At 34.8% G+C, this 25,413-nt stretch overlaps 1 protein-coding gene across 1 annotated transcript in view; it reads right to left on the bottom strand.

Moving 5' to 3' along the window:
* The window catches only part of LOC142336526 (uncharacterized), a 91,668-nt gene that overhangs the window by 61,878 nt on the left and 4,377 nt on the right, over window positions 1–25,413 (bottom strand). The window contains exons 2-9 of the mRNA XM_075385433.1: window positions 24,882–24,954; window positions 15,498–15,672; window positions 14,555–14,699; window positions 13,573–13,907; window positions 12,214–12,421; window positions 11,686–11,747; window positions 5,739–6,005; window positions 2,760–2,970 (exon numbers count right to left, since the gene is read on the bottom strand). Of these exons, the coding sequence (XP_075241548.1) occupies window positions 2,760–2,970; window positions 5,739–6,005; window positions 11,686–11,747; window positions 12,214–12,421; window positions 13,573–13,907; window positions 14,555–14,699; window positions 15,498–15,672; window positions 24,882–24,954 (1,476 nt within the window). The remainder of the gene's footprint in view (window positions 1–2,759; window positions 2,971–5,738; window positions 6,006–11,685; window positions 11,748–12,213; window positions 12,422–13,572; window positions 13,908–14,554; window positions 14,700–15,497; window positions 15,673–24,881; window positions 24,955–25,413) is intronic.

Raw genomic sequence — 25,413 nt, 5'->3', positions numbered from 1 at the left:
TGTTTGGGTCTAATTTTCCCTCTAAATTAGGCTGGAATTCTGGTAGTTACGTTTTTTGCCAGTTACGTTTTCACTGAACTCAGCTTTAAAATTGGCTTTCCACATCGATTAAAATTTGGGCGAATCAACCGATTAAATAAGCTCCCAGATTACATATGAGTATGTTGAGGGATCGTACCCAAATCATTTCAAAAAGCTTGGCAAGACGCAACTTGGTTTATGGTTCTACTTATGAAAAAAAATGGTCTGGACTCTAACTATGATCTTCGAGTGTATAACTAGATTCTCGACTTTAACTATATAGCTTCTGTTAAAAAAGAATTGCATTTAAAAATTTTTATCTTCAGCTGAAATCAGATACAGAAAAATTCAAACTGGATTTAAGAAACAAATGGAGCATAAAAAGTTGATAGAGTTGCTGGAACATGTCTATTGAACATTTGCTTTAAGCAAATGACTGCTTTCTATCAACACTATTCTGATTCTACTAGAAGAACTTTTTTGACCAGATTTTAACACTTTACATAAAACGTGACTTCTTAAACAAATCTAAATTATATTTTAAAAGGTAAAATCTGGGCCCCTTTTTGTGCAAATGATCCTATTTATGCGTACAAAATTCGTATACGTTAGATCAAGATCAACTCATTTTTTTGCCAGTTAAAATTCCATTGAACTCAGCTTTAAAATCAAAAAATAATCCGATTAAAAAAGTTTGTCTGATTTACCATACAAACCACTGTATAATTCCGATGAAGTAGGGACTCAAAATGTACAAAACAATTAAACGAATATTCCAGTTCATTTCATTTCTGTTCGTTATCTTTTTAAAAACTCGTAATTTTTTTCCTAATTCAGATTGCAGTTGGTTTCATCAAAATAAGACATAAATTCTGTGAAGATTAGGAAAGGATAACGAAATATAGATAAATTTGTCAGCAGTAGCGGATGGAAAGCTATCCTTTCCGGGCGTTTCTTGTTTTTGAAAAACGAGCATCCAAAAGATTTTTTCATCTTCTGGTCTTTTAAGCTAAATAACATCATACTTAAAATATGAAAATCTACCAACTAAATTGTGAACAAAGGGCATTAAAATAAGTAACACAAGGTTCATTTTACCATAGATTTTCTTTGTTCGCTTTTGCGAGTCAATAGAGAAAAATTCAATTGTTTGCATACCCCTGATTTAAATTCTTTATGAGCAATATATTTGGATTTTGCTGATAAAATTTTATGCGTAGAACAAATTGTCTTGTTAACTGTGGATCGAGAAAATTTTTAACACCTATATGGAGGTTAAGATGCCCGATGAAAATTCTTCTATGTTTAACATGTCCGTGGTTGGCATTGACTCGCTAGAAATAGACGCAAAACGATTGCGTTTTAGATACACTTGATTTGGATTTGAACAAGCTGGGAAAAAAAGAATATCATAGCATGTATTAGACCAAAGTGAAAATCCTTTACAGAAATTCTTGAGCAAAATAGTGATTTTTAACATAACCAATTAAAATCAGATGATTTGCTCTCAAACGACTTGCAAGTGGTAGGTTTAGGTAGTCTTAGATGCTAGCATTAGTGGGGTCAAGCATTGGAGGGGGCGTTATGTGATGGGAAGGGGGTAGGTTTGGGAGAGCTAGACGAAAGAGGCAGTTTAAATTGCCAGGTGGAGGAAGGTGGACTGGGAGAGTGAGAGGGTGAAAATTTTAAGGTTAAGAACCGCACGCCACCCCGTGAATTTGTGTCTTCAAACAGTTTTTGTTGAATCGCCTACATACTAATAAGGCGTAAGGCTCTAGGAGAGCTGCTCAGCAATGTAATGCCCGCCGGTCTTTACCTGTTATTGCTTTTTCGAGGACAAAATTTTCAGAGGTAAAAAAAATTGCAACGGAAACGTAGCCGGTAGATTACTGGAAACGACTCAAAAATTCGTGCAAGAAAACTCCTAACTTGCCTTACCTCTTTCAGAAATATATAAAAAACAAACGAATACAAAGCATTATAAAGTTGAAAATAACGAAATTTTGTTTGGAATGTGGGTGGCAGTTTTGTGTGTGTGTGGGAGGGGATAGTATATTGGGGAATGGGGGATAGGTATGTGGGTGGCGGTGTGGGCGGGGGTAGTTAGGGGTTTGATAGGTGCCCAGCGGGTAAGTAGGTAGAAGGAACGTATAGGGGATAGGTATAGGGGTAGATAGGTGGTAGTGGCAGAGGGTAGTTAGCTCGTTGGTCTTTGTTTATATAGGTAGGAGGGACATAGGTGGGATCAAAGAATTCTTATAATGACTTTTCCGCTTTGATTTTTACCAGCACTTCCAAATTACATGACAATCTTGGCTACTTTTAAAGACCAATGTTTGGAAACAGAAGTCAACATTCAAAAAGGGAGGTAAATATTCGAAAAGATTGAATCCAAAGTTCATGAACAAACTTGCTCCACCTTAAAAAGTATGGTTATTGCAAATTCCCCACTTTTAGTCGTAGTAAGACCTCAGGACTAATATACTTGCTAAACTTCGGTTGAGAGCTATTAATAAATTACTATTGCGGAGCAGAACAAAAAGTTTTCAACTTTGACTTTGAGTCAAATAGTTGATTGCATAGTGGATTTCTATATAGAAGATCGTTAACACTGAATTTTTCACTAAATTGCATCTGCAATTTTTGTTGTGAACATTTAGGCCCACAAAATCCAAACACCATTGTAGAATTTTCTTAAGTAATTATCAAACCCAAAGTTATGGAAAAGCATTACATACATAAGGGACGTTTCCAACTGTAAGTGTGAACACATCGTAATTACTCAGCAATGCAGCAGCAGCAACAAGTTTCAGAGGCTGAGCAGGCAGAGTAGTGTTCGCAAATGTGTATGTCCGCAGGAGTGGGTTCGATCCCCGGCTGGTCACTGTGACAGTCCACTGGTACCGAGATCCAGGCATCATGTTGTCAAACGTGAACGAAGGGTTCAGACTAGAAAAAGTTTAATTCAAACCAAAAATTAAAAAAACAACCACTACAGAGCCAGCTAAGCTACTTTAAACAAACACTGCGCTAATTTGCAAAATTTAACGACCAAGGAAAAGAATGATTTGTAATTATCAATTATTATAATCGGCATATCACTTTTTGCACTGTAAAGACTATTATGCATACATTAAGAAACGCGGTTTAAGAGGTAAAATGGATCAAATCGTTCACTTTAATCGAATCACAACAAAATTGAAGCAAATTTTCTCTTGTATTAGTTTATCGATTTTTTGCACAAGTAATTCAATCGAACAGTTTGCGTTAAACTACGGGTCTTGCCATTAAGATCATCAATTTTTACGGAGCTCTGCTAGCACACGGCAAAAGCTAAAAAGAACCATAGTTAAAAAATCACTCTGAACGGAAAAATTCAATTTTTTGACAGGATTCAATAAAATAGATATCTACAGCAGCAGAGTTCTTCGCTATCCAATCTTTTTATTAGCATCTGTTTGATTGTGACACGATCTTCTGTATAGAAGACAATTTCAGTTGTAATAAAATGTGTTTGCAATTCGAAAACTGAAAACACTGCAAAAAAAAACAGTACATTTAGTAAATGTAGTATAGACAGAATAGCGATTTCAAAAAATGAAGTCTCAATCAATTTTGACACATTCTCTCTGCACAGTTTTTTGCTTCAGCCAAACATAATAAGACTAAACTGATAGAATATTGCGACTGATTTGTGCGAACAAAGTGTTCACAAAAGTGTCAAGTTTTGCAGTTTTTTCAAATTTTATAACCAGTAATAACACCACATTTAGTTTCGTGTTAAGGAAATAAGAAAAAATAACTTTTCTAGAGCCCTTCACACCTTAAGAGTAACTTCTAAAATTGAAAGATTGCTGTGTTTTTCCCTTTTCGACCCACGATTTGTGTTTGTTTGAAAATTTGGGAACTGAAGCGCATTGATAAATTTTGATTTAATTTTATAAATTTTGGGACAACCTGAACACATTTTTATCTAATTATTTGACTCGCCCTATGTATTTTTTTCTTCTAGTTTTGATATGAACAGTCTTTTTTGAGATCCGAACTAGTCTCGATCGCCCATTTTATTAGTTTCTCGAGTTAGATTCTACGGTTTATTCAATAGTAGAGTTCTCGCGAAGTAAACAAAGGTATTGAATGTTGCTTAGAAAAAAGAGATTTATCAAGAAAATTCTCGCCCGGTTTAGAAACAAATATTCCGAATTTCAAAATGTTTGAACGCTGATTGACATTTTAAAAAGAATTTGATCGGTTTCCTTTTTAAAACCTAGCTTTTTGACAAGCAGAATACCTAAAAATCGGTGCATGATGATTGCTCAACGTATTTTTCAATTATAGTAAGATTTATTTTGTTTTCGTTAGAAGAGTTAACGCTGTTTGTTGTAATGAAGTCTATACTTTTTGACGTTCAGCATTATGTTTCTCGAAAAAAGTTTTGGACGACGTTCTTAAAATTTGATGTATCAACTTAGCTGTTTGTGAAATAGAATAAAGCATAATAAATTTGAATCATCTGCGTTTTGTATTACTATGGTTTGGTCATGAATGTTTTTTGAAATATCTTTTATGTGAAGTCTAAAAAGTTGGGGCCACGAAAAATATTTTGTTTTGGCAATCCTGGTTCAGTATTTAGCCAGTCTGATTTGGTTGCCTTTCACTTAGAATTTTTTCAATCAGATCTTTTTTTCTTATCTCTTAAGTTTTAGTCTATTGCAGTGCGAAAGATGTCAGTTCTGTAGAGAAGCGAGTCAGTTTTTGAGAATTGAGTGTGAAAAACAAAATTGTTTGGTTGCACAACAAGTCTTACAAAATTTTAAGTTGGAGCATGAGCTTTTGAAATTTTTCTGTTATTTGATGGTTTTGAAGGATCCTGTTTGTAAAGAGGAATTATGTTTGCGTTTTTCAAAGGTTTTGGAAAAGTTTTCCAGGACAATCTTCAGTTGAGCACAAGTGTGAAATGACACAATTTAGTTGAAATAAAGTTTTTGAGAGCCCGGGCTGGGATTCGGGACAGACACAATGTTTTTTTTTGTTTGAGATTTCATAACACGTCAATTATTTTTTTCTCACAAACTGCGGAAGCGGAAAGTATAACAGTTCGAATTGTTGCTCGGAGAAATTGAGCAGATCTATAATTGAGTAAATCTATAATTGAGCAGATCTATAATTGGAGTTTGTTGGTTCTAAATGGCAGCAACTGTCGAAATATTTTAGTGCTCGGTCAAACCGGCATCTAATAAATGCAAGCCTAATGTGCTAAGATAACCGCTAACTGTTGTTAAACGCTCGCTTGAAATTAAATTTAAGAAAGCTTTGTCTGTTTTCTTTTCGTTTTTCTTAGCTGCATTTTGCTTCCGACTTTTCGGATAGTTTTCAGGCTCCTATCTGAGTTTCAATTTTTGTGTTGTGATTCTATTATGTTTTTTACATTAAAAAGTTGGAGATTCTTAAAGAAATGAAATAAAACTGCATAAAATTGAAAGAAAAGGAAACCTTCAACGTGAAAACACTAGCTTTTGTCTTGCCTGCGATTTAAGATGAAAGTTAAAAAGCTATCGAGGAATTCGGGGGTTAATCGTGCAAAATTCTTGTCCGATCAACAGGGTCTTGCAAGCAGGAGTTGCAGGAGCTGCAAGAACTGAATACGACAATGAAGATGAGCATCGAGTCTCGACTTGGGATTGAAATATTGTACACGAATTTTAATCTGTACTTACTCAAACAAGATGAATCTTCGTCGGCTGGTGTAATCATCAGGTGACTCCATTTCCAGGAAGATACTGGCACCAACACCGGACTCTATCTCCATCTGGAACTCCAGTCCATACTCAGAAGCAATAGTCTCATTATGGACCAGAACGTCTGTGTAGAGAGAGCGAGTGACTGTTGTGATAGAACTGAATTTGCCATAGTCGCTCTCTGAGTAGATATTGAACGTGTATTCATCCCCTGCTGTCAGATCAGTTATTGTGACGTCATTCGGGCTATAAGAATTTTTATAAAAATAAAGCTTTTCCTAACATTGACTACTTGATGCGCAGGCTTAAGGTTTCCAGATGTTGGTCTCTACTGAAAGCATATGAGGCTTAGATGGGTTCCATTGCTGAAAACGAATGATTATCTTGCAATACCTTGCAAAAATCTTGCAACATAACCATTTATTTTGCAAGAATCTTGCAAGATAACCATCCCGGGTCGAGGTGTCACCGCCATTCAACGCAAAATTATGTAAGATAAGCGGTTAATGCGGATATTTTTGTAAGATAAGCGGTGAATGCGGTGAAATTACATAAATCAGGCGGTGAATGCGGTGAAAAAACTTTATCGGCTGGTAGCGCTGAAATTACATAATTTAACCGCTGAATTTAGCGGTGAAATTACATAAATTCACCGCTTCGAAAAAAAGTGTCAAAATTATGTAAGATAAGCGGTGAATGCGGTGAAATTACATAAATTGACCGCTCAACTTAGTGGTGAACTTACATAAATTCACCGCTTAGAAAAAATTATTAAAGATGTTTGAGATCAGCAAAGAATGCGGTGAAATTAATGGTGAGTGTGGGAGGAATTGTTAGATTTGCCTTCCCACTAAAACTACCCCTTAATCTTACATCTTTTTGACACTTTTTCTAAGCGGTGAATTTATGTATATTCACCACTAGAGTAAGCGGTGAACTTACAAAAATTCACCACATTTCACCGCTAAAATATGTAATTTCACCGCTAAAAATTGCAAATCTTACAAAAATTCACCGCGCATGTTTTGCAGAAAGTAGAGTGAATTCGATTTATATTCATACAAAAAATAATAGAATTTAGTGAGAGATGGCGCAGTGGAAGAAGAAGTGGATGACATGCAGGAGGTGAGAGGTTCGGACCCTTGAAAGGGCGGTGAAATTATATATTTTAGTGGTGAATTGTGGTGAAATTTTGTAAGAACACCGCTTAGTCTAGCAGTGAACTTACATAATTTCACCGCATTCACCGCATTTCACCGCCAAATTATGTACGAAATTTGCGGTGAAAAAACTAACTTTTCACCGCTTATCTTACATATTTTTGCATTTTTTCTCGACCCGGGATTTGTTTTGCAAGAATCTCGCAACATTTGTTTTTGCAACATAAACGTTGCCGAAAAAAACGTCCTTACACAGACAAACTATTTAAAAGTCATGAGAAAAGTATTAATGCAGGCATCAAGAAAACAGTCCTTCTATCTTCACTGATCTTCATTTTCTTTTCAGCTTTCCTTTTTTTCCATTTTTTTTCAATGTTCTTTTTTCTTGATTTTCTGATTTTTGACCGATCCCTTGGGTTGAAGTTGGGTTAAAGATGGGTTGAAAATAGGCTGAAGATGGGTTGATTAGACCATGTTCCAGAATTTGACATTGAGCAGACTATTTTTCAGAACTTACACTTTCTTTATACAGTGAGAACCAGACTTTGACGGACGTTGTCAAAAAAAGTTCTCGTGAACTTTGAATGATTGAAGTTCTGCTTAGACTCATTTTCCTTCTAATGACTGTTGTCTATTATACTCGAGGGATAATCATAATAAACATAGCTGGCAGGTTGCCAGAAAATAGCCGCAATAGATTCGTAGATCGGCAGTCTAAAAAAAACATTAAAAAAGACAGACCAAAAAAATTCCTCTTTTCATTGAAGGCTGATCTGTTATATTTTGATTAAAAATCTGTATAAGTTATTGCTGCCTCTATTAGCTGATCTCAAATAACCTTCATATAGAGTGACACACACCCATTTGACCTTATGTCTTTGAATTAAAGTAAATAAAACTCAATTTCAAAGTGAAGAAGTCATTTTTGAGAGTGAGTCAAGTGTGACCAAAAATTTAATCACGCAAATGAACGAAAAAACTCGCTCCACTAAGAGCGAAAAATGACGTCACACATGCGATTCAGTTGAAATTGCATGAACAAATGAACAAAAAGTGGCTGTGACGTCGTAACAAAAATCATGACGACGAAATAAAAAAAAATAGCAGGACAAGTCCTGACGTATAATTCAAAGAACCTTCATTGAGTAAACAGAAAACTAGACATACAGCGGACTATAAATGGATTGGGAAAACCTTTTACAAAAAATCCTATCCAAAAAATTGAAAAAACTGTAAAAATTAAAGTGAAATTGCCGCATGTGAACAAAAAACTACTAGCGAGAAAGCGAATTTTTGTTCAAACACCGTTTTCTCACTCTGCTTTAAATTTAGAGCGAAAAATTTTCACGCCGCAAAACCACTCGCTTTTTCGCTCCACTTCCTGTTTCGGCGTGATCAAAATCACTACTCCAATTTGACTTCGAAAATCATGAAAATGTGTGAACAGATCTTGAAAAAAAAACATATCCGGAAGAATTCGAAAACGACTCGAAGTGAAAATCTATTTAACCGCCATCCAACTACTCATCAGAAAAAAACTTTCTTCAACTAAATAATGATTTTCTCGAAACCAAACCATAAAACAAAAAATTAAAAACAAAAAAATCAAATCTGTTGAAATATAAAAAAATCTGATCAAATTTTGTCATAACTTGAGATCCCGAAAAAACTATCTGTGCCAAGATTACTTGATCAAAACAACTAGTACTTACTAAAACCACATAAGTGAATGTTTTAAATATTCTTGAGGCCAAATTATGAAAAAAAAGCTCTGAAAAACAACTTGCACTAAACACTGGAAAATGTTAGTAAATTTCTTAATGTTACAAAGCATATAAATTGAAAAAAAAGTTCTTTTCAGCCAATAGGGCTTCCAGATGCTCGCAAAACAGTAGACAAGTTATAATAGTCTAAGAAACTCGTCTCAAAAAACAGAAAAAAAACCAAAAAACTGCAAAAAAAAATTAAGAAAAATAGTTCCAACTTTCGCTATTTTGTCATATTTCTCATGAAAAAACGATTCAAACCCAATATTGCCCGTATTTATATCTTAAGAACTAGAACAACTATCATGAACCCTAAACCTACACAAACGCCATAAAAAAAAGGAATAGAAACGGCATTCAAAAACAAATTCAACAAAAAAAAACTATAAAAATTAAATGAGTTTTTTTTAATAGTACAAGGAAACATAAAGCCGAATAAGGTTCCTTTGCAATTAGTGCAATTAGAGCAATGAAAAACTCGCAAAACAATGGGCAAGTTATAATACGGTGGGTAAGACACTTGTGTAAGATTAATAAAAGAAAAACTGCATGAAAAATAAGAAAAATGGTTTAAAATTTCTCAATTTTTTGGTGATTTTCCCTTAGAAAAAAATGCTTTATACCAACAAAACTTTAGTCAATTGGTATCTGGCAATTTCTCAAGTAACAAGCTTCTATTCGAATCCCAATTGAAGCAGTAAAACAAAAAAAACAGGTAAAAAATTATTAAATTTCGTCTAAAAATCAGCAAAACTGATCAAAAACCTCCAAATTAGCATTAAAAATCAAATTAACTACTTGAAACCTTCAATTCCTATCAAAACAAACCTAAAAATAACACAATATCTTAATCAAACCTCATAACCATCAAAAGTTGCAATAAAACTGCTTTTTAAAGCCGCTCGTGAACAAAAAAAATTTCGCTCGCTTAGAAAAAATTTTTTCACAAATCAATTTCTCGCTCTGTCGAAAACATCTGTATGAACAAAAAACACTCTCTTTTCGCTCCGCTCTTCATTTATGTTTAGCACCAAAGTCACTCCAATTTTTTTCACGCGTTTCAATTCTCGCTTCAAAATTCACTCCAAAAATTGATTTAAAAAAGGACTTCTCCAATACTCCTCTTCGAGTCGTAAAAAAAAGACAGCGCCCCAACACCATTCAAATTCTTTGTGTTGTAAAAAAACCAAGCGAAGGCCAATAATAGCCCCAGCTATCGCTGTGCGGCTATTAATAATAATTCTTAGCGGATAGTTAACAAGAGATCGCGTTTCTGCTGACAGAAAGAGCTGACAAACAGAGCAGTACTGAAATGTTCGAGAAATATCTTTGTGAAGTCAGTTTCTACAACCCAGAAAACAATAAAATAAACACCTATATTTTCCCAGCTTCCCAAAATCTCTCTTTCTCTCCCCCCCCCCCTCTCTCTCTCTCTCTCTCTCTCTCTCTCTCTCTCTCTCTCTCTCTGCGACTTCTTGAAATGAACTCTTGCTGTTTTTTTAAAATAAACTAACCTCAATATTTGTCCAAAATCAACATTTATTTTCGTTACTTTGAAGATTTTACTCATACTATTTACCGCATTTCGCATAATTTTTCGTTTTAAATGGAAGAACAGGATAAGCTTATTAGGCATGTTCTGCTCTGATAATGTGTTTTACCATCCAAAAATTATTCAGTTTTACTGGGGTGCCGTATTATTTTTAATTAATTTACCATTTTTTGGCAAAAATTTTGTAGGCTAAACTAAAAACAGATGTCATTTATGTGCATATGAGACCCAATGAAGATTGATTACAAATTAAGTGAAACAGGCACATTTTTTGCGGCGCATTGTTTGTAAAAAATTAAACTCGTTGTTATTTAATAGTCTTATGAGTTGGTATCACTAAGGACAGGTCTAACTGTTTCTCAAAACGTACCATTGTACTGATTTTCAAAAATATATTTTCAAAAAAAAGCTAATGGATTTTTCTATTGCCAAATTGTTTCTTACCTTTTATCAAATTATAGCTGATGAGTTGCATAGAGAAGTCAACCACTTTTTCAAGTCAATAGAGATGTATTCTTATTTGCAGTTTTATCTCCTAAGTGAAGGTTTTTGGCTTTGATACTGCGAGTTCTCATTGATTGTTTTTTGATTTTTGGACATTTGCACAATTTTTAAGTTTTTTGGTGCCATTACCTTGTCACAATACTGACAAGTCAAATCACATTATTGCAGTTGGAGGAAGTTGACATTTAATCGTCTTCTGATTTTGAGTAGAAGAGCTTGGTTTAAACGGCTTCGACACATTTTCTCATAAAATGTAGCTGATTTTTCTAGTTTTGCGTTTAGTTGTCCTTCTTTTTGTTGTCGTGTGACATCTTTTGGATAAAGACAAGACTGAGTGGCTCCTATGAAAGTATAAAAAGCTTACTTAATGATTTCAATCAAAACCTTATGTCTCTCATGTCTTGTAATTAATTTAATAATATTTAATTTATTATTACTTTCTAAACAAATTAAACGTATTTATTGGCTTTGCCCAATTCGTTTTTTTATTGCATCACCTAGTCTCATTAACGACAAGCCCCGTATTTTATCCTGGGTAGGTCAAGTTAAATTGTTTAGTTTATGTAGTTTATGTTCTCTTTGAAGCTATTTTGACTTATCAACTGTTTTTTTTTCAAATAAACATTAAGTTCTGGTAGTAATTAATCATTGTTGTTTTTATTTGATTTTGTTATTTTTCTTGTCTTATAGTCTTAGTGATGACAGGTCTCATCGGCGTTCTAATGCAGCATTTTAAATTCATTTAATGGTTTGATTTCAGAGTGAGTTTTTTAGTCATATGAGATTTGTTTGACGAAATTTGAGTTTTCAAAAGTTTTCTATCTCTACTTCATTTGTAAGTTCAAAATGAGGATGAACTGCGTAGAAACATAATGTGCAAACGCACATTACCGAGCTTTCTTGTAATTATTATTTCTCAATAGGTGTCTGATTGCGGACATTACCTTGTGTTGCCGTATTCACATGGACATGCTCCGTCGGCTGGCGTATTCGAGAGATGAATTTTCTAAAAAAATAAAAAAAAACAACATTGATTCTTCATCTATAATAAAATGATTTATTTAACTTTTTCGTTTGCCAAAGTTTGGACTCTCTCCCAGCTCGCCTCATCGGAAAAATATACAAAGATATTCATTATGTAGACCGTGATCACTGTGATGTTTTAAAAATAAAGTCAGTGCTGACAAGACAAAAATATAGTCAAGTGTTTTAAAAATATAGTCAAGTGCTGACAATAAAATCAAAGCTTCATGTTTTTAATACAATTTTTTCTTATCACCTGAAAATTGTTCAATTGATAAAGAGTCTTAATCTTAGAGCGAACTTTAATGGTTTACAGAGTCAATTTCCAGAGGGATCATTTTAAATAAAAACAACAATTGTAGCTACGGCAATTTCAAAAGCGGTTTAATGAAATGATCGAAAAAAAATTACAAGTTAATTCTGATTTAACAATAGTTTTATTAAATAACCGCAAAATAAGTGGGCACAGTCCATCCAAAATGCAGAGTATGTTCAGTAGGCGTGATTGGGTACACAATTGTGGGTTGTTTAGGGTATGTGGACTCCTGGAATGTCTGGGACCAGGATACTGGATCCCTGCCTTGGCTTGTCATCGTCACTTCCATCGTGTACAGATCACCAGGATCCAAATTGACAAAATGGAACACTTTCTGGAGCCTGAAAAGTTGAAAAAATGATATGGTTTGGGTACTACATTAACATCCGCCACCTTATGAACCTTTTAGGATGTGAGTCATGTGAGTATAATCCCAGGTCGAGGTGTGCGTTAATGATCACACCCATCCAGACTAAAGTTGGCCATGATCAGACCCATCCAGACGATAATCAGCCATGATCAGACTTGAACTCGTTTTTAGAAATTGTTCTCGTTTTCACCGCGTTTTAAAATTTCTGCTTGTGTATAACTTTTTTAGCATGCAAGTCTTCACCCATTAACCACGGTATTTTCATAATTCTGTTTCAAACGATAATAAACCAGGCTCAGATATCTGATCAAGAGCGGTAGGGTACTATTATGAAAAAAAAATTGGACTGCGGAGCTTATTTTTGGTGGCCGGACAATAGATCGAAAGGACAACAGATCGAAAACAGAAAAATTGGGACAATAGATCGAAAATTTCTCTATTCTTATTGGCTGAAATTAAGCATTATTTGTGAGCTGCAATATAATTACCACATTACAGCCATGCCTCGCGAGCCATGGCCATGCCTTAGCGGCCCGTGGGACTTTATAGGAATCTATCACAACCGAACAAAATATCACAATAGAACATGTTATATGCAGTTAATAAATGAGCGCTTAAATCTGATTGGCCAATACGCAAGTTGAATTATTTATTTTTCAGTCTATTGTCCCAATTTTTGCTTTCGATCTGTTGTCTTTCGATCTATTGTCCTAGCACCCTTATTTGTAAGTAAGTTGCTCAAGAGAATACTTATTGTCAATATTGACCATAATTGTTGACCATTATTGCCAAAAATGATATAAAAAGTGCCGATCTCAGATAGTCACTGTCTACTTGGAGCCCGGGTTGCTCATCAAATACAATTCTTAGTAGCCCTACTAGGTCATATATGATTCCTACTATTCATACAAGGTCATATATGATTTGTATGATTTCTTAGTAATCATTCAAGGATCGTACTAGGAAATACGTTATGATTTGAATGATATCATATATGATCCTTGTATGACTACTAAGAAGTGGTGACCCGGGAGGAACAACGCTCCTAAAATTTACCCCCTGCTCTGAGCAAATTCCTACTCCACAATTATAAACTCGTCAAATTGTGAAGTGTATACTGACTGGAAGTAGATGTACTCGTGATGTTGAACAGAACCCAGAGTGCCTTCCAGATCCACATCAATAATGTGTCCAACTCCAGACTCTATTGAAATTTCCAAGACAATAGCGTTGGTTTCAACTGCAGCATCTGTAGAACTGTCATCTATGACGTCAGTGTAGGTAGACTGAACGAATGACGTAATAGCGCCCAGTTTTCCGTAAGTGCTGGTCAATTGAGTAAAGAATGTGTATTCCTTTCCGGATGTGAGTCCAGTTATGAGATGGGACAGGGTTCCGATTGCTGGCAGTTGACATGGACAAGAACCATCTGGTGGTACGATCCAGATGTCAATTGTCTAAAAATTGTCTCTATTCTTGACACAAGCTATTATCTAAAATTTATTATAAGTAAAATAATTACAATGAGTCAAGAGAGGTGTAATTTTCTATCAATCCACTCTAAATTACCTTCTTTGACAAGAGTGTAAAAAGAGTGGAGAAGAGAGTGTTAATGTAGTGTAATTTTTCTAAAAATTACTCTCTTACACTATTTTCCCCGATAAATAGAAGTGAAATACGCATTACACCGTAATCTCCGCTAATTAGGGGTGGATTAAGGGTCAAACTCTGGGATATAGAGATATAAGGAGTCTAAACAGGTGTGACCAAGATTTTTGATTTCAAAACGGTTTCTCTGAATCACATTAAAATATTAAATTCTGATTTTAATTCTGAATATCATACAATGTTGCGAGTATAAGTTTTTCTACAAAGGAATATTTTCAAAAAGCAGACAATTAATTGAATAAAAAATTCTGAGGAATTATGACGTTTAATTTTAACTCTTCAAACTTTCCAAACTTTTGAAAAATTCAACTCAAAGCCGTCTATAAGATTTTAGAAGACTGAGTGGAAATTTAGTGAGCAATTATCTATAAAAAAGAAGCCGAGTTCGATCAAGAGAATAAACGCAGTTAGTATGCAAAATGTTTTCTACACTGACCTCTGCGCTTCCCTGAAATTCCCAGAATATTTCAACTGTGTGTTCAGTCACTACTCTGTCCCCCTCCCGTTCTGTCACGTGACTGGGGAAGGTCGACTCTGTCACTGTCATTGAAAACTGTGCATCTTCATTTAGATATAGCTGGCTGAAATAATGAATACCTACGTGAACGTTTTTCAAATTTTGATCGAGTTTACGACAGTTTTCAATTTGTTCATACGACCGAATCATAGTGCTCGTCTCTGAGTTTGTATTTTTTAATTCAAGCTGGCCGTCAATTTTCCATTGAAGAAAAAAGATTGGTCCAGGCTCCAGTGGGCTCCCATTTTATAGTCGAATTATGAAAAAAAAAATAAAATTCTAGTAGAGGGAAATGGATAAAATTGAGGCCTCGACGTTATCAAAATATTTAACTTCATTTAAATTTTCTTATAAAACAGAGGCGTATATTGAAGCCTGTGAGCCTAGAATGTCATCTAACTCGGAGTTTTTTTTTATCTCACCCTCGGGAGAGAAACTTTTTGTCGGAATAAATTATAGTCCACTATTATTTCAACCGTTGAATATAAAAGAGTTCAGTCTTAATTCCATTTATCAGTCTTAATCCTATTATTTTGTGAATTTGCAGCCTTTTTTTGCCCTGTTTCCTCTCTCAAAAGCTGGTAAACAAATATTTAAAAGTTATTCCCACCCTTTTTTCTCCAATTTTTAACGGTGGACAGCTCTACTTCTTTGATGTCAGCTCTTATATCCTGGTAAAAATCTTGGGATCTATTCTGTTTCGGCCCCCAGTGTTTTTTATGAACCCCAGTTACAAATTGTGTGTTGTTTTATAGCACGTTACTTTGAAAAAATAATGCACGTGCGCATGGGAGTCATAAAAAATATCTTCCCACAAAGCGGGGGGATGGGAAACAGAATTGATTCAAATCTTGAATCTAACTTGAGCTGCATTGAGTAGAGTACGCCCTGTACCACGCCATTCTGCAAATTGAACATTCTGTCAAGTGAACCCAAAGTGACCACATAATCCGAATCTGCAACTGCTCCTGTCTGGCTTGGATGTTCTTCATTCCACACTCTCAACTGTTGCACTGCGTCGAAAGAGTTGAAATCGCCTAAAGAAAAGAAGATATATTTTGGCAGTGAAAATTTTTTTCACCGCATTCACCTGATTTCTCACAGATATAAATTGCCGTACACGGGTTCGAACCCCTGACCTCCTGCATGTCATCAACTTTTTATTACTCTGCTCCATCTGTCACATAATTATATAGTATTTCTTGTAATTTTAAATCAGATTCAATAAACGATATGGGTAACAAATGCAATGGAAATTTTGTAAGATTTGCGATTTTAGCGGTGAATTTTTTATTTTCACGGCTTAAAAAATATTTCACCAAAAAATTTATCCACTAATAAAAAAACTCGCTTCCAATTCAAATCACTTAGAAAGGTAAATTAGTGGTTATTTTTCTTTTTACCGCACTCAACGCATTCACCGCTACTGTTAGAAATTTTTGCAAATTTTTGAGCCCTGAAGATATTTGGTAAATGTAGCTATGCATATTTGTAAGATTCGCGGTTCTTTGCGGTGATTTATTATTTTTCAACCTTTTCAACCCCTTCGCCGCTATTCTTAAATCTTTTTTGCATAAAGCTATTTGGTAAATTTAGCGGTGAAGTTTTGTAAGATTGGCGGTTCTTATTTATTCTTCACCATTTTCCATGCATTCACCACTAATCATACGTTTTTTGCAACATTTTCTGCGGTGAAGATATTTGGTAAATTTAGCGGTTAATATTTGTAAGATTTGCGGTTCTTAACGGTGAATTAATTTTTCACAGCTTTCAACGCATTCACACATTTCGCATCTTACATCTTTTTTTGCAAGATTTTCTGCGGTAAAGATATTTTGTAAAATTGGCGGTGAATTTTTTCAAGATTTGCGATTCTAAGCCGTGAATTCTTTTTTTTTCACCGCATTCACCGCATTCAAAGCTAAAATTGCAAATCTTACATCTTTTCAACGTATTCACCGCAAATCTTGCATTTTTAAGCGATTTTTAGCGATGACTCCTCGATCCGGGCACAAATAATTCAATCAGAGGCTAATTAGAACGCACCAATTCCTAATAAGGGGTTAGAAAGGCACGACAACCTGAAAGACACTTCGGCAATAATACAAAAATTAGTTTCTCAAGATAGACCAAAAAATGTTGAGTTCAGACCAAACTGACCAGCTTTCTGGCCTTGACCATTTTTTTGCCTGGTCTTGACCATTTTCGTTCAGGAATTGGGTAAATTTGCTTTTTGAGATGCTTCATACAGAAATACAATTATAGTTGTAGTAAAACCGTGTTATGGCCAGATCACAGGTAACTTCAAGGTGCAAAAACTTGTCCATTGGCGACACCAAACAGACTCCAGGCAAAGCCATCAGACAGAACGATTAGACCAAAGTTTAAACTATTGTCACTGGCCAGACTGCATAGACAATTGTTGGTGATAATCAGTCCGAACAGAACAAAATGTGGGCATTGGTCGAACCAAATAGACTGTATTTGGGGTAAATTTGTTCACAAGAGTATCATAGTTAGATCAGAGTTCACATCAAGCATACCCTAGAGTCCATTAGTCAGACGCACTTAAACGCATAGAAGAGCATCTCATCAAAATTATAATATTGTCCCTCCCATCTTTTGGTCACACATTCAGAAAGAAATATTGTGAAAAAACATTTTAGAAGTCAATGACGAAGAAGTTTCATCTCCCAATTTTTTGCTGGTCGACTATTGCTTTGATGGGCAATGGTTTCACACATTAGTACTTTCTTTTGCTGTGAACCAGCACGTATTTTCTTGTTTTGACTGGACTTTTGGACTTTTGCTCAGTTCATATAGCTTACATTGACCTTGACAGGAGCCCTCTATCTAAATATTGTTTCTCAATAGAGGTCGAAATATTAAATACCTGTGACTTAGTTAAGTTTAGTTAGCTAGGCGAAACATGGTTATTGGTATGACCGAACAGAACAAACTGTGGTTAATGGCCAGACCAGTGAGACGAGGTTGATATAATCAGACCAAACACACCACGGGTCAAAATGCGAGTGGGTGTAAGCGGCAAATTTTATGCGTTGAAGTTGCTGAAATTATGTAAGGAATATGCTAAATGTTTTAAATAGATTTTTTTCAGCAATTGTCAACTCAATTTTTACAAAAATTTAGCACACTTTCAGCATATTTAGATAAATTCAACATCTCAAAATTTTAGCAAAACTGTTACATTATTTCAGCGCTTCAGAAAAAGAAACAAATTCAGCGCTTTCAACACATTCTTTACATTAAAAATTTCGTGTAACTTGGCTGCTCACTGTTGCTTATAAAGTTGTCAGAATGTACGTTCCTTCACTTCATCTCATGCAATTCAGAAGAGCCACTATGCAATAAAAATCTGCATTGTTTTTTAAAATGATATTTCGTTTTTTGAAAAAGAGATCTGAAAAACATCAGGCTTTCATCATGGCTAACGGAAGGAACACTATCACACTTAAGCTACTTGGTTTCATTCAACTAATTAATGTTGCACGAGCTGTGATAACTGCGCTATCTTAAAAGCTGCCATAATTCTTAAATTTTTTCAACTGATTTATAAGTTGGACTGCTGTGGTGCAATGCTCTTTGCTGATGTTGTATGCACATGGACCGAAAAAATTTTTTGAAGAATTTTTATAATTCCAAAAGCAGACCTATGAGCAGACTTTTGCTCAACACATTAAAAGGTTTGTCTCAACAGGCGCTGACAAGCGCTGAAAAAGCTATTTTTGAGCTGAAAAATTTGAGATGATTATTTGTTTAATGTGGTGAAAGGTGCTGAAATTATCTACTAAATGTGTTGAAATTTCAACACAATAAATTGATAATTATGAATATTTATTCACCCTGATAGAAATTTCAACCTGGTTCCGTAAAATGGGCGTTGGAAAATACAACAAGACAAAAAATTGGTTTCGGTGAGACTTGGATCGCCCACACTACCCTATCCGGGACCCGTTGGTCTGGCACAAGCTTTCTTTGGGACCCCGTTGGTCTGGACATTACATGTCTTTGGTCCTAGGTCATTCACTCTGTGGCTGCCAGCTTTTGGTGTCTAGATTTTATACCCCCATTAACTAATTTTGATATAATTGAGGGCTAGTTTATTTGTAGAAACAAATTAATTCATGTTATAATCCAAAAATTGAACACAAAAGATGATTACTCAGATAACTAAATCAGAAAGCTAAAATTTATCATAAATGTGATACTCATCCTTGGGCTGTTTGCTTCTATACGAAACCGAAGGACTTAAAATGTTTTAATTGTCTATTTATTGGTATATAATCGACCTGATCTTCTGAGTTTATGAAGGTTTGAGCTGTTTTTTTTCGATGCATATCAAAAGGAAATTTGTTTGGTACTCAAATGCTATCCACTACTAGCGACCGTTTTATATGTTAAACTACAGAATTAAACAACAGAATTCAGCACACGACGATGCTTTCTCGCTGTTGTGGACGTCATTTCTTTGAATCAACTTCCTTATTTCTTAGAGAACTTTTTCTATTCATCTAACCTTTTCAACAAATAACCAGCCTTTTTGTACTTAACGAGTGTTAACAATGAAAAATAGAAACCAGCCGAGCCCTGTTGTTTGTGTGTTTGTGTTTGTGTTTGTGTTTATGTTTGTGTTTGTGTCAACGAAAAAACATTATGATCCACGCAAAATTTCGCCTCCCCCATCCCTCATGTTATGAGCCCATCCTTCCCTTTCCCTATTTGCTTTACGAAAAGCGTGACTAGAAGTAATGTATTGTGTCGTACAACACATGTCTTGACAGTCCTCAAAACCACAAAGGAGAGATCTCATCTACAGTAGTTATCATTATCTTCATCATGAACATGATTGACAGGTGTCCCAATTCCTGCTTTTAGTTCAAGCTTTGAAGGCTTTTAGAATTGCACTTAGGCATTCCTCTGTGCGAGAGTGATCGAAATTTTTTTCACTGCAGGTCCGGTATATTGGACATTTATGTGGTTAACATACTATTGTGCGCTCGAACCAAACCCCAGATCCTGTAATTTTGGTCTGGAAACACACCGTGTGCGTTTGAATTGGGTCTGATCAGAAGTGATTTCCGTCTGGCACCTCAACCTGGGTTCTTACTGCTTCGTGTAATGGCTGTGGCTAAATGAGTTTGCGCAATAACCGACTAAGAATAATGGTGATCCTAAGTGTTGCAAATCAGTCTCGTGTTTGCAAGCAGCGAATTCTTTTATATGATGACAGGAGTGGGCACGTTAGGGTTGCGTAAACATAATGTCCCGACTTCAGGCAAGTATCCTTATTTATATGGCGTCATTTTGCTCTAACAGCTGCTGAGTGACAAAAACAATTCAGGAAAACCTGTTAATGCAGTGGTCATATAATTTGAACTCTTCTCTGTAGAAATGTTGGTGGTTTCTGTGACTTCTGGGCGACTATAACATTAACTTCTGGGCGACTATAACATTAACTATTTAGATACCTTGGAAAGAACTAGGCTTGAAACAGTAATACTTCCTTATGATTTACATATAAAGAACCAAACCATTCCTACTCGTTTAAACCGGGGCAACAATACCAAAAGCCTTATTGATTACATTATTACTGACTGTTCAACTATAAACGACACTATAATTTGTGATAGCATAGTGAAAAGTGACCATTTTGCTACTCTAAGTCTATTAGGGCTTCATGTTGAAAGTAAAAAGGTACCAGTACAGAAAAAATTTTTCGATAAAAAGAACTATAATGCACTTGATTTTAAACACTGCCTAGAACAACGAAACTGGCAAAAAATGTAGGTTCAGAACAATTTGGATTCAATGCTACAAGTTTTCACTGAAAATTTTACGACAGCACTTTCGAAAAGCGCTCCACTTAAAAAATGTTTTATCCGTAATGACAAAAGTTTTTTTACATTAACAGACAAATGGTTAACTAGAAAATCAAGACAACTGATGGTCGATCGAGATAGGTTTTTGAATGATAAAGACTATGAAAATTTCTTTGATCTAAAAAACACATTTAGTATTTCTAATGACAACGATTTCAACAGATTTCATAGAAATCTTATTGAAGCAGCGGAAAGTGACAGAAAAAAGTGGATGCTGATAAATGAAGTAAGAAACTCTGAAAAAACAAAACCCAGAATCTACAGTTTGAGAAATGTATTTGGTGATTATGTAACCCAGACAAAAAAAATTGCTAACCTGTTGAACTATCGTTTCTCTACACTCGGGAAATTCCAAGGCCCTCAGCATCCACTACAGACTTCTGGGACAGGCAATCCTAAACAAAAAACTTTTAGCTTTCACTATGTAACGGAAAAAGACTGTCATGACGCAATTAGGGCACTGGGGAGAAATAAACCGATTGGACCATCAAACATTCCTGCATGGGCTATTAAAGACTCAAGCTCTGTCATTGTTCCTCATTTAAATTTCCTTGTGAACTACTGCATCAAATTATCTTGCTTCCCCAATGAGCTTAAACGAGCACATGTTGTACCACTATACAAAAAAGATGACCCTGAGGAACCTAATAACTATCGCCCAATTTCCATTACCCCATGCCTTTCTAAGATCATTGAAACAATCTTGAGGGATCAAATTTGTCAGTACCTTCACGACAACAATTTACTAAGTAAAAATCAATATGGTTTTAGGAAAAACTTTTCTACCATCGATTCCCTATTATTTTGCACAGAATTCATCAGAAACAAAACTGAAATTAACAATTTTGTCACAGCAGCTTTTCTTGACCTATCAAAAGCTTTTGATTCTATCAATTATGACATTTTGGATATCAAGTTAGGCAACTTAGGTTTTGATGAGAACTCAAAAAATCTCTTAAGAAGTTTCATTACAAACCGCCGCCAATCTGTTGTACTACAAGATTGCATATCAGATGAACTAATGCTTCATAGAGGTGTACCACAAGGAACAGTACTTGGTCCGCTCCTATTTAATCTGTACATTAATGACATGGCAACAAGAGTTGACAACGAAACTGAACTCATACAATATGCTGACGATACCGTTATTTTAACTTTTGATACCTCCATTGACAAAAGCAAAATCAAGTTAGAGCAAAATGCAAACAAACTTATTCGATTTTTTCATGAACATCACCTCACAGTTAATACCTCTAAAACTGAATTCATGATATTTGGTAAGAGCAAAAGAAAAGATTTCGGTGAACAGATAATTTTAGATTCAATTCCAATAGACGAGAAACCTGAAGTAAAATATTTAGGGGTTCACATAGACAGCAATTTAACGTTTCAAGAGGAAGTGAAACATATCTTACGAAAAATGGCCCGAGGAATAAAAACAATTTATACTATTAGAAAATCAGTTCCACAAAAACTATTGATACTTGTCCTAAATGCCCTAGTATGAAGTCACTTGCACTACTCAGCGGTTATCATTCACGCAATTGAGCAAAATTTAATAATGTCTCTTGAGAAACAGCTTAACTGGTCATTACGAGCAACCTTTTTTAGACAAAAATTTGAATCTGTTCAAGATATTAAATGCAGTCGGAATATACTACCCGTAAAACTATTTTTAAAAACAAAAAGGTTACAATACTTTTGGAAAATAAAAAAACAGTTACGACCTGCTTTTTCACCAACATCGGGACGTCCTTTAATCACCTGGAATATTCATGAGTCTATAAGGACAAAAAAATTGTTCTGGGACCAAAAATTTGTCTCTATCAAAAGGCAAAACTCGTTTGTTAGATTAGCGATACTAGATTGGAATGAACTACCCAGCGAAATTAAAATCAAACAAGACAAAAAAAGTTTCCCCAAGCAACTTAGAACTTTCTTCTCCTCAGCTTACAAAAGAAACCCTATTTTGTGGAAGGTTACTTGTTCAACATGGCGTGACTTTAAATTTGGAAAATGAATTAGAACTACTGTTTACTGGTTGGGTTGACTTTATAAACTTAATTAATTTTTATTTTGAGATATGCGACATAATTTGAATTTAACTCATGTTTTCTGTTATAATATGGAAATATTAAATCCATTTAAATAATTACACTGCCGGACTAATATCAATTGTACTCGTTGATGTGGATCGGAATTCAGTGTTTTTTTTTATTACTTTTTAAAAATCCCAAAGAGAGTTGCCGAGCTATGAGACAACAGAAGTATAGCTGGAGGGTCTTTTGACCCAAAATGGCAGGCTGGCTCAAACTGCGAGTGCTATGCAGGGAACAGCGACAGTTATAATAGCAAGATATGCCTCTGTGTGATGGGCCAATTTTTTTTTTTGCTACCTACTCATCCCTGTTTTTATCTCAACTGAGGAACTCGGAGAAAAATGATATCGAACAGAGTTGGTGGAGAGATTTTTAAGATATGTCAAGCAAGGAGCAGGAAAATCAATCTATAGCTATGAGATTGTTGATGTCTCGCTTGAGCTCAACAATTTTTCTCGGATACTACGGAACACTTAGTTTTTATCACCAATGGTGACAAATTGGGAGCGGTAGCAATGAAACTAACTCAAGATTTTTTAAATCGAATGCATCTAGTGTGAGTCCATTGTTGATTCGAAGTGAATTAATACTAATAACAAAGAGGATCGGTAATGTGCGTATGCACAAATTGTTCAGACCGCGCTCATCCACATTCTTGACTTAATTGGCTACCAAATGATGAAGAGATAGAAGACTTTCAAAAACATACATATTGTTCAATAAACAACCAATGGAATACAATAATGCCACGCTAGAGCGCTTAAAGCTGTTGATAATAAGACTACTAGTAAAAACAACAATAATAATCAAACAACAAACATTATTTGCGACCAAAACTTGATGTCTATAATAAAAAAACCATAACACAATCAAACTCGTATCAGAAAAACCTAAACAAAACAGTTTAACCTATACTTCACTAGAAAAGATATGGGACCTATTCTCATTGCGACTGGTTAACAGGTCGACAAAAAAGTGCAAAGAAGTTCAAAAATACGTTTCTCTTTTTGAAAACAATTAATTTCACAGTTATTAATATCATTAGATGTCAACTGACATCACTAAAATTATCATTTATATCTCCATTGGAAACAATTGATACATGTCATTAACCACTGTTCAATTGTAAGACAAATCATTATCCACGGCTCATTTGCGCAAAATTTCAACGCAAATGGGACCAATGGGATCAAAGCCAATTATTGTTGCAAAATAAATAGAAAACAAACCCTTTTAAATGTACAAACATATAAAAATCTCTAACATTTAAGAAATCTTGTAGGAACAGTAGTACCAAGGGCGGAGAAGCAAAAACTTAATGCTAAAACTGTTATAAAGATTAAACTATAGCTTACTGGAATTGGGTTGTGACCTGTGTTTACAGAGACTGAGCTTGAAACCGACCGAAAAAATAGTTAAAAAAATGACGAAGCTCTAAAACCAAAACATGTTTTTGAAAACAAACTTTTTCAAAAAACATAGCAGGCTTAAGATTTCAACAAAAAGCAATAGATTGGGTTGCAACACCTCAGGAAGCCAATTGGGCCTGTTAGTAATGAAATTAGGTCTCGACAAAATAACAACAAATACATAAAGAAGTCAAAACATCAAACAAATTTACGACATTACACTGGTCAAGGCACAATAATTAAAAGTTTTTACCTGCAAGAAAGGTAAATAAATGCTTTCTGCCCATTTTAACATCAACAAGTCTTCCTTATAAAAGGAGTACGCCGACATGACAAAAAGAAACCCAAAAATTGAACAGTAGAGAAATCTACTATACTTTTTATGAAAATAACGGGTCGAAGCAATCATTCACAACGTATAACCAAGTGCAAATAAATGTTTGAAATAACAAATTTAATTCCGACTTCCAATTAGTAGGATTGAGATATATGGCGGCAAAATTGAAAGCAAAAATGAAAGCAAAAAAGAAATATCTGAAAAGAAAAGGTTTTTTAAAATTTATTTTGAAAGTCATTAAAACAAACAGATATAAACTGAAAAAATTAAACAAGCTTTGTGTTATACTTACTGGATTTAAGCAATTGAGATCTATCGCTATCAGGTACATGGCGTATAACAGCAAAAATAAGGACAAACATAAGCAAAACAACGAAATGCACAAAATTATGCGAGATAACTGTGTCTCAGCCCACAAGGCATAAACTATTCAACAAAAACAGTTAAGATATCCAGATACGCTTTTTTTTCAACACTGTGATTTTTCGATACTGGACTTACTTTCAATTGGTCTTGCGAAATTTGCGGTAATTCCACAAGGAAACAAAATGTACTCATCGAATATGGAGTTATGCTAAAAACAATGACATGTAGTATCAAAACAAAGGAATTGTTTGTTGAATGAAAAACCGTTACAAAAAATTCAATTTACAACTTATAGGAAATCAGTTTCCGCCTTTGTTTACCAAGAGAAATAGGATAAAACAGTGGCAACGTTCGAAAAATCACGGATATTTTATTAAAATCAATATATTCAAAGTCATAAGAGACATTAGATAACAACTGAAAGAATTGTCCAGTTTCAATATACCTTCTGAAAAGCTAACTGGATCTTTGATTGGGGACACTAAGTCATTGGGCTACAAAAACAACAAATGGAAGCAAAATGCAAGAAATCCATGAAATTGTTACGAAAACAACTGGTCAGAGTCATACGAGCCATGAACTAAACTCTGAAACCATTATATACTCTTTCTGGGCCTCTTTTAGTATAAATACTATCTGTCATTATTTGTGCCTTTATTGGAATTTT

Source organism: Convolutriloba macropyga, chromosome 3, assembly GCF_964194025.1.
Source record: "Convolutriloba macropyga chromosome 3, txConMacr16.3, whole genome shotgun sequence".
Classification (NCBI taxonomy): domain Eukaryota; kingdom Metazoa; phylum Xenacoelomorpha; order Acoela; family Convolutidae; genus Convolutriloba; species Convolutriloba macropyga.
The sequence above is the reverse complement of the archived record's forward strand: the minus strand, read 5'-3'. Positions and strand labels throughout refer to the sequence as shown.